Source organism: Papio anubis, chromosome X (genome assembly GCF_008728515.1).
Source record: "Papio anubis isolate 15944 chromosome X, Panubis1.0, whole genome shotgun sequence".
Classification (NCBI taxonomy): Eukaryota; Metazoa; Chordata; class Mammalia; order Primates; family Cercopithecidae; genus Papio; species Papio anubis.
The window spans coordinates 12,646,490-12,656,556 of NC_044996.1; the positions used below are offsets into that span (position 1 = coordinate 12,646,490).

The 10,067-nt window shown below is 46.7% G+C and overlaps 1 protein-coding gene across 1 annotated transcript; it reads left to right on the forward strand.

Annotated features, from left to right (window-relative positions):
• Positions 1-5,356: 5,356 nt before the first annotated feature.
• Positions 5,357-9,698, forward strand: MAGEC2 (MAGE family member C2). The gene is made up of 3 exons (XM_009198382.3): positions 5,357-6,842; positions 7,568-7,661; positions 7,970-9,698. Exon 3 carries the CDS (start codon positions 8,036-8,038, stop codon positions 9,155-9,157), a length of 1,122 nt encoding a protein of 373 aa, XP_009196646.1. The 5' UTR covers positions 5,357-6,842; positions 7,568-7,661; positions 7,970-8,035; the 3' UTR covers positions 9,158-9,698.
• Positions 9,699-10,067: the final 369 nt, after the last annotated feature.

Sequence of the window (10,067 nt, forward strand, 5' to 3'; positions counted from 1 at the left end):
ACTTAAATATAAGACCTCAAACTATGAAACTACTAAAAGAAAACTTTGGGGAAACTCTCCAGAACATGTGACTGGACAAAGATTGTTTCAGTAATACCCCACAAGCACAGGCAAGCAAAGCAAAGATGGACAAAAAGGATCACAACAAGTTAGAAATATTCTCCACAGCAAACAGTAAACAAAGTGAAGATACATCCCACAGAATTGGAGAATATATTTGCTAATTACCTATCTGACAAGGGATTTTATACAATTTTATACAATTTTATTCTAATATTATAAAATTAGAATATACAAGGATATATAACAATATAATAATGGCATAGAAAAAATCTAATAATCTGATTAAAAATGGGCAAAAGATCTGAATAGACATTTTTCAAAAGAAGGCATACGATTGGCCAACAGGTATATCAGAAGGTGCTCAACATCACTGATTAGAGAATTGCAAGTAAAAACTACAATGAGACTTCTCATCCCAGTTATAATGGTTTTTATCCAAAAGTCCAGCAATAATGAAACAGGAAAAGTTTCCTTATCCCCATTGCAGGGCATGCGATGAGGGCGTCGCTCACTTCTTAAGTGCCCCGCTGCTCAGACCTCTAGGGGAGCACACAGACTGTCAGTCTGTGGGGCTTTAAGCCCACAGCAGTGTCTAGGGGTGAATTATAGCTGAAGTCCCAGTGGACGTGTGTTACAGGGTACTCTTTCAGTTTAGCTATCCATAGGCGGCTTGTGATAGTCAGCTCAATTAGACCCCTGCCTCATCGCAAGGATGGGGGCTTTCTGTATCCCAGGGTTCTTGCCTTGGTGTACTGGAAGAATCGGATTACACGAGGGCTTGGAGAATGAGTGCAAGGTTTTACTGAGTGGAAGTAGCTCTCACTAGATGGGAGAGCCAGAAGAGAGATGGTTTTCCCCTGGAGTCAGGCCACTCCACGCCTGGGCTCTCCTCCAACTGCCCCAACCAAACTCCACCTCATTCTCCTGGTCAATAGCTTGCTGGTGTGCCCGTGTGTGTCATGTGCTCTTCCACTGGAATGCTCCCCTCGATGTCCTCTCAATGTCCAGCCACTTGCGTCTTCTTCTGCAGATGTGTTTCTCTCCATGTCCAGCCACTTGTGTGTCTGCCTGCTAGGGTCTTGGGGTTTTTATAGGCACAGGATGGGGGCATGGCAGGCCAGGGTGGTCTTGGGAAATGCAACATTTGGGCAGAAAAGCAGAAATGACTGTCCTCACCTAGGTCCGTGGGCACAGGCCCAGGAGTGGAGCCCTAGCCAGGGACCATGCCCTCCTCTACCCAGCACTTCCCTGCCCCACTTCAGTATCAGTAACAAATGCAAGTGAGGATGTGGACAAAAGGGAACACTTGCATATTGTTGGTGGGAATGTAAATTAGTACAGCTGCTATGGAGAACAGTTTGGAGGTTCCTCCAAAAACTACAAATAGAGCTATCGTATGATCCAGCAATCCCATTGCTTGCTATATTCAGAAAAGAAAGGAAATCAGTATATCAAAGAGATAGCTGCACTCCCATGTTTATGGCAGCACTGTTGACTATAGTACATATACACAATGGAGTACTACTTGGCCATAAAAGAAAATGAGTTACAGTCATTTGCAGCACATGAACAAAAGTATAGGTCATTATGTTCAATGAAATAAGCCAGGCACAAAAGACAAACTGTATATTCTCATTATTTGTGGGGAAAATCAATACGATTGAATTCACGGAGATAGAGCATAGAGGGATGGTTACCAGAGGATGGGAAGGGTAGTGAGAGGGTGGGGAGAAAGTCGGGAGGGCTAATGGGTAGAAAAAAATAGAAACAATGGGTAAGACCTAGTATTTGCCAGGGCAATGGGATGATAATAGTGAAAAAATAATTTAATTGAACATTTAAAGTAAATAAAAGGGTATAATTGGATTGTTTGTAACACATCAGATACATAATTGATGTAATGGATACCCCCATTTACTGTGTGGTAATTATTACATATTTCATGCCTGTATCAAAATATCTCATGTAAGCCACAAAAATATACACCTATAATGTATTCCCCAAATTAAAAATTAAAATTTTAAAAGCCCTAAATTTATGTAGGGGCTCATCAATTAATCTAAATGCTACATTTATTATTTTCTGTGAAGTTGTTAAATTTTTTTGGTAAATTTATTTTAATTGATATTTTGGTATGATATAAGTTATATTTTGTTTACCATTTTTTTTCATACTCTTTGCTCCTGCAAAAAAAGCAAGGTTCATTTTTGTATACTGATCTTTTATCTGACAAGCACGTGTACTGATTTATAGATTAGGGCGATTATCTTTAATTCTGATTTTTTTTCATAAACAGTCTAATAATCTGTTACTCATGGAAACACTATTTTCTACATTAACATCCTAACTGCTTTTATATCTGCTATATATTACATCACTGGCTACTACCTTTATTAGACAATTGAATAGAAATTTGTGATAGCAGGATTCTAGTTTGGTTACTAATCTCAAAGTAGAAGTTTCAAATTTTCACAGGTAAGTATAATATTTACCATCAAGAGTTAAATAAAATTTTACCTAGTTTGCTAACGTTATCACATTTTAAAAAACCTTTTATTTTAGGTTAATTTTAGATGTATGGAAAAATTATTAAGATAGTACAAAAAGTTCCCAAATATTCCATATCATACCCACCATACATAGGACAAACTTAATTTGTCACTGACGATGCTAATTTGATCACCATGGCAATGTAGATTGTTTTTAGCTTTCTTCAGGGTACAGTCACATTATTTTTCCCCTGTGTCATACTGACATCCTGGGAAGGACAGGGCAACCCAGGACCAACCAGTAGTCAAATGAGGCTTGTGAGGGAAAACTGCAGAGGCACTGCCCACAAAGAGGAGGATCCACAGAATCCAGCTTCCCCACTGCTGTCAGCCATGGGAGGCCCTGGGGCATGGTGGCCCACTGTGGTGTCCCCTGACTTCTTAGACGGTAGAAAGAAGAGAAGGCTGTGCTCAGGTGAGTCTCACTTCGGATCATGAAAGGGGAAGGGACTCAGGCCCTTTCAGGCATCCCCAGGATGACATAGAGGAAGGACTGGTGAGATATCCCTCCCAAGAAACAGAAGGACACACAAAATCAGCCCCTGTTTTCACCCCTGAGAGGCCTCGGGCAGGGCCCTCAGGCAGGGATGCTAGGGCTCTTCACTTCCTCTTGGTTTGGGGTCTCATGGAAACGGGAACCTTAATCTGAAGACCATGGTCTCTGGACAGCAGGGGAAGGGACTCTGAGGCCCTGTCAGGGATAATAATTGCAGGAAGACAGAGTCTTGTCCATGCCATTTCAGACACAGGGCACCGGAGCCCTACCATGGGCTTTGCAGGCCCTATGCCACTGTGGGTGGATGGGATTCTCCCTCTCTTCCACCTTGCTAGTCTCGGGGATGGGAGGGGCTTATCTCGAGGTGAAAGACCTCAGATGCACGGTGGAGGCAGGGAGCCCAGGAAGCCAGGCTGTGCCTCCCAGGAGGGCAGGTGGAAGGGAACACCCATGCCTGGTAGTGTGCCACCAACCTGTCCTCCTGTGCTCTGCTGCCAGCTCTGGAGAGGGAGCCCCACCTGTGGGTCCCCAGATTTACAACTTTCTGACTTCCATTTTGGTAGTCAGCCAGAGGGGAGATTTTCTCTGAGGAGAGCAGCTTCTGTTAAACAGAGAGAGTAGCCCCTGGGAGGCCATACCCCACTGTGAATAGATGTGAGTCCACCTCTCTTGCACCTTGCAGGTCTCAGGGATGGGAGGTGCTTATTCGGGGGTGAAAGACTCAGATGCACAGGGTCAGGCATCCCAGGCAGTTTCAGGAGTCCAGGCACAGCCTCTCAGGAAGGCAGGAAGGGAACACCCATGACTGGTAGTGCCCCCTGTCCTGTCCCTGTGCCTGCTGCCAGCTCTGGAGGAGCCCATCAGGGTCCCCAGATGTACAACTTTCTAACTTCCATTTTGGAAGCCTGCCAGAGGGGAAGTTTTCTCTGAGGAGGGCAGTTTCAGTTAAGCAGAGAGAGGAGCCCCAGGACTGGCCACTCAACAAGAAGAGAATTCTGTGGAAGGACAGTGACCTCCCAACATGGAGGGGAGACCCAGATCACGCCCAGTCACAATCTGCTGTAACACCTGGAGAAAGGAGGTGACCGGGAGAGAGCAGGGAGGTGGGAAGAAAGAGGTGGGCAGGGGCGTGAGAAGGAAAAGGTGGAGGGGGACCATAAGGTAAGCAGGAAGGGCTGGAAGGAGGCAGGGAAGTGGGCAGGAAGAAGTGGGCCAGTCACGTGGAGGTGGATAGGAAGAAGTGGAAGGGGTTGGGGAAGTGGGCAGGAATGGGTGGAAGGGGGTGAAGAGGTGAGCCATAATGGGTGGAATGGGTAGGGAGGTGGGTAGGAAAGGGTGGGAAGGAGTGGGGAGATGGACAGGGACTGGTAGAAGGGGGCAGAAGGTGAACAGTAATGGGTGCAATGGAGTAGGGACGTGGGCAAGAAAAAGTGGATGGAGGTGGAGAGGAGGGCAGGAAAGGATGGAAAGAGGTGGAGAGGTGGGGGTGGATCCTCCGCAGAGAGGAGGCCCCCCTCCCTGGTGCTGGGTGTATAGCACTCTACACCCAGGAGAATGGCTGACATCTAAAACACTGAAACATCAAATGTTGACATGCATGTTGACCAACAGGAACTTTCAGTCATTGTTAGTGGGATAGACCTGGAGGACTCATGAAAGCATACTGCTAAATGAAAGAAGAAAATCTAAAAAGGCTTCCTAGCATACCACATTCTGGAACAGGCAAGGATGAATACACTAAAAACATTACTGGTTTCCAGGGGCTGAGGGTTGGGGTTGGGGCAAGGGGGATTGATTAATTAGGTGGAACACAGAGGAGCTCTAAGATGGTGAAACAATTCTGTGTGATAATACAATGATGAATACTTGCCATTACACCCTTATCAAAATTTATAGTATCCTCAGTATTAAGAGTGTGTCCTGATGTAAACGATGGACTTAAGAATGAGGTATCAATACAGGTCCATCAGTTGTAGCAAACATGTCATAATAATACAAAATGTAAATAAAAAGATAGACTCTGTGCGTGTGTGTGTGCAGTAAACAGTGCAGGGCGGGTGGTGTAGACATGTAGGAACTCTAATTCTGATGAAGTTTTCTCTTTGTATTTTTGAATTAACAATGCTCTAAAAATGAAGTTTATTCATCTATAAAAAGATGCAAATGATTTGAATAGACACTTTACAAAAGGGAATATAGCAAACGAAAAAAGAAGCATATAAAAAGATGACCAATGTCATGTCATTAAGAAGATACAAACAAAAACCAAAGAAGGTTCCAATACATGCTTATGAGACTGGCTAAAACCTGAAAATCTAAAATACTAAATGTAAGAGAAGATATAGAATAACAGAATTTCTCATTCCTTGCTAGTTGTGATAAAAAATAGTACAGGCATACTTTTAAGTCAGTATTTTATGAAGCTAATCATATGACAAATTGGAAAAGTTAAAATTATAGGAACTGAAAACAGAAGAGAGTTGCTAGGAGCTTTGTAGAGTGCAGTGATTGACATCAAACGGGATGCACAGGAGAATTTTAGGCAGGTGGAACCGGTCAGTATGATACTTGATTTGCAGATATGGGACTCCATGCATTTTCCAAAATACATATAACTTCACATTCTAGTTAAATCTGATGTGTGTATTTAAAACTTTAATCACGTATTGTTTTTTTAAAGGGTCACGGGTTGCTGAAAAGACAGTGATTTTTGTTCAGGGACTAGAATAGGAAAAGAAGCAACAATAAGGAAGCCTTTAACACAGGCTATGGGAGAGATGATATTAACTTCACTTACAGCAGTAAAGTAGAAAAACTTGGAATGGAATTTAGAAGTTGAAGGAACAAATGTTGCTGTCTGGACAGGAAAAGGAAGGAGTATAGGCTCTTTTAGAAGTAATACCTTGAGAAAGCCAGAGGGGCCTTCCCACCCCATTTCAGAGGGCAGTGGAGGCCTGCCTTAGGGCCAGGAGGCCCTATCCCACTGTGGGTGGATGTGATTCTACTTCTCTTCCACCTTGCAGGTCTCAGGGATGGGAGGGGCTTATTCGCAGGTGAAAGACTCAGATGCACAGAGACAGGGAGTCCAGGCCATTTCAGGAGTCCAGGCACAGCCTCTCAGGAGGGCAGGAAGGGAACATCCATGACTGGTAGTGCCCTCTGTCTTGTCCCTGTGCCTGCTGCCAGCTCTGGAGGACCCCATCAGGGTCCCCAGATGTACAATTTTCTTACTTCCATTTTGGGAGTCAGCAGAAGGGGAGGCTGTCTCTGAGGAGGGCAGCTTCAGTTAAGCAGAGAGAGAAGTCCCAGAACTGGCCAGAAAACAAGAAGAGATGTGGAAGGACGGTGACCTTCCAACACGGAGGGGAGGTGCAGGCTGCACCAAGTCGCTCCCTGCTGACACCCCTGGAAAAAGGAGGGTGGGATGTCAAGGACTGGGGAGGTGGGAGTGAAAAGGTCCACAAGGTTTAGGGAGTGAGCAGGAAGGGTTGGAGGGCAGCTGGGATGTGGGAAGGAAGGGATGGAAAAGAAGCGGAGAGGTGGGGAGTGGTTCCTCCTCAGAGAGGAGGCCCCGCCCCACGTTGACGCTGCCGTCAGCCCTGGACCACTACGGCCGGGTTCCCGGATGTGCTTTCCAGACGGCCATCTTGGGAATCTAAAGGATCGGAGGCATTTTGCAAGGAGATTCGAATCAAGTCAGCGGCGGGAAGTCTTAGACCTGGCCAGTCCACAAGGTGAGGGCCCTGAGGAAGAACTGAGGGACCTCCCACCATAGAGAGATGAAATCCCGGCCTGCACTGCCACTGCAGTGGGACTGGTAGGTCCCAGACAGGAAAATGCCCACAGAAGAAGGGAGGAGGTGCCGGCCCTCTAGGGAATAAATAGGAAGACATTGAGGAGGACTGGGGGAACCCCCATCTCAGAGGACAGATTCCCACCCTGCTCCTCGAGAATCTGCCCTCGTAGAACTCCCCTGCCAGCTCAGGCTGAGTGGCAGCCGTCTCATTTCTGGGTGAGGGGTGGAGGGGAGGCAGAGGCCTTGTTCTGGGGGTCCCGTGGCAAGTCAGCACGGGGAGCTGCCTCTGGTTGGCAGAGGGAAGATTCCCAGGCCCTGCTGGCGATAAGACAGAAGACAGGAGTCACATGTGCATCAGAACGGACGTGAGGCCACCCAGACTGCCTCCATGGTAGAGTCCTGGGAGGTGGCTGCCACTGCACTACCTCCCACTGCTCTCAGGGATGTGGAGGTTGCTAGGAGGTTTTGCCTTAGGCCAGCAGAGTGGTGGGGGCTTGACCCTCTCTGAGAAGCCGTGAGGTTTCCAATTAAATTCTAAGGGGGCCATGCAGTCCAGAACTATGGGGCTCTGGGATTCTGGCCAGCCCCAGCTGTCAGCCCTGGGAGGCCCAAGACTCTACTTGTAGTCTTTAACCTGAGGGGCTCCGTCACTTCCTCTTGCAGGTGCTCCAGGAACCAGGTGGTGACAAACTGGGTGTGAGGCACACATCCTAAAGTCAGCACAGCAGAGGAGGCCCAGGCAGTGCCAGGAGTCAAGGTGAGTGCACACCCTGACTGTGTACCAAGGGCCCTACCCCCAGAAACAGAGGAGACCCCACAGCACCCGGCCGTACCCATCTACTGTTATTCCTGGGGTCTCAGGCTCTGCCTGCCAGCTGTGCCCTGAGGTGTGTTCCCACATCCTCCTACAGGTTGCCAGCAGACAAACTCCCTAGGAAGACAGGAGACCTGTGAGGCCCTAGAGCACCACCTTAAGAGAAGAAGAGCTCTAAGTTGGCCTTTGTCAGAGCCATCATGAGTGAGTTTCTCAGCTGAGGCCATTCACACTGTCATTCTCTTCCACAGGCCTGTTGGATCTCATCATCCATATCCCTGTTGACACCTTTACCTGCTGCGCCTGAAGAAGTCGTTATGCCTCCCATTCCGGGCGTTCCATTCCACAACGTTGACGACGACTCTCCGGCCTCAGTTGAGTCAGAGGACTGGGTAGATGCACAGGATCCCACAGATGAGGAAGAGGAGGAAGCCTCCTCCATTTCCTCTTCCACTTTCTACTTAGTATTTTCCCCTTCTTCCTTCTCCTCATCCTCTTCTCTGATTCTTGGTGGTCCTGAGGAGGAGGTGCCATCTGATGTGATACCAAGTCTTCCCGAGAGCACTCCCAGTAGTCCTCCACAGAGTCCTCCACAGGGTCCTTCCCAGAGTCCTCTGAGCTCCTGTTGCTCCTCTTTTTCATGGAGCTCATTCAGTGAAGAGTCCAGCAGCCAAAAAGAGGAGGATACAAGTACCTGTCAGGGCCTGCCAGACAGTGAGTCCTCTTTCACACATACACTAGATGAAAAGGTGGCCGAGTTAGTGGCGTTCCTGCTCCTCAGGTACAAAGCAGAGGAGCCTGTAACAGAGGCAGAGATGCTGATGATTGTCATCAAGTACAAAGACTACTTTCCTGTGATACTCAAGAGAGCCCGTGAGTTCATGGAGCTTCTTTTTGGCCTTGCCCTGATAGAAGTGGGCCCTGACCACTTTTCTGTGTTTGCAAACACAGTAGACCTCACTGATGAGGGTAGTGATGACGAGGGCATGCCGGAGAACAGCCTCCTGATTATTATTCTGAGTGTGATCTTCATAAAGGGCAGCTTTGCCTCTGAGGAGGTCATCTGGGAAGTGCTGAATGCAATAGGGGTGTATGCTGGGAGGGAGCACTTCATCTATGGGGAGCCCAGGGAGCTCCTCACTAAAGTTTGGGTGCAGGGGCAATACCTGGAGTGTCGGGAGGTGCCAAACAGTTCTCCTCCATATTATGAATTCCTGTGGGGTCCGAGAGCCCATTCAGAAAGCATCAAGAGTAAAGTACTAGAGTTTTTAGCCAAGCTGAACAACACTGTCCCTAGTTCCTTTCCATCCTGGTACAAGGATGCTTTGAAAGATGTGGAAGAGAGAGCCCAGGCCATGACTGATACCACAGATGATGCCACTGTCATGGCCACTGAAAGCCTCAGTGTCATGTCCAGCAACCTCCCCTTTTCTGAGTGAAGTCTAGGATAGTTTCTTCGCTCTGTGTTTGAACAAGGCAGTTTAGGTTCTAGGTAGTGGAGGGCCAGGTGGGGCTCGAGGAACATAATGTTCTTTGCATTTCTGTCCCATATGGGCGATGTGGAGATTTACCTGTTTTTCAGTACTTTTTGAATGCTTTTCCTTTGAATAGCAGGTAGTTAGCTTCAGAGCATTAATTTATGAATATTGGTCACACATGTATTGCTGTTTATCTGGTTTAAGAGTAACAGTTTGATATTTTGTTTAAAAAAAATGGAAATACCTTCTCCCTTATTTTGTGATCAGTAACAGGGTAGTGTGGTATTGTAATAGGCTTTTTGTTTGTTTGTTTGTTTGTTTTTTACAATACGCAATAACTCAGCAGTTAAATAGTGGGACAACGTGAAGGATGGTCAATATTTTCATTTCCTTGTCCTGCTTATTCTTTTGTTCTTGAAAATTAAAGATATATACCTGGCTTTGCTTAGCTTGTTGAAGAAAGTAGCAGAAATTAAATCTTAATAAAAGAAAGCCCCACTGACTCCTTTATTTGCTGAGCATTCTTTCAGTATTTGCTTGTGGAAGTCACCGTTAGCAGTGGGGATGCTAATGAAAGCATGACTTATCTCTATCCATAAAACAGTAGAGTCTAGGAGCAGAAGCCATATCAAGAAGGTGGTAAGATGTTCTCTGCAATCTAAAGAACAAGTTAAAAAGGGGCTGGGGAGGTGAAACTCCAGATGCAAGCCTTCAAGTGTAAAGGTCTTGAGCTAAGGCAGCTTGGGGCTTTGGAAAACTGCAGTTGCTTTTCTGAGGGCTGGTAGTTACAAAGCTGGGTGGTGGCTGGGACCAGACTCTCGGAGGGTGAGGGAAGAGCCTGGAATGGGAAATTGCTCTGAGCAGTTGCTTC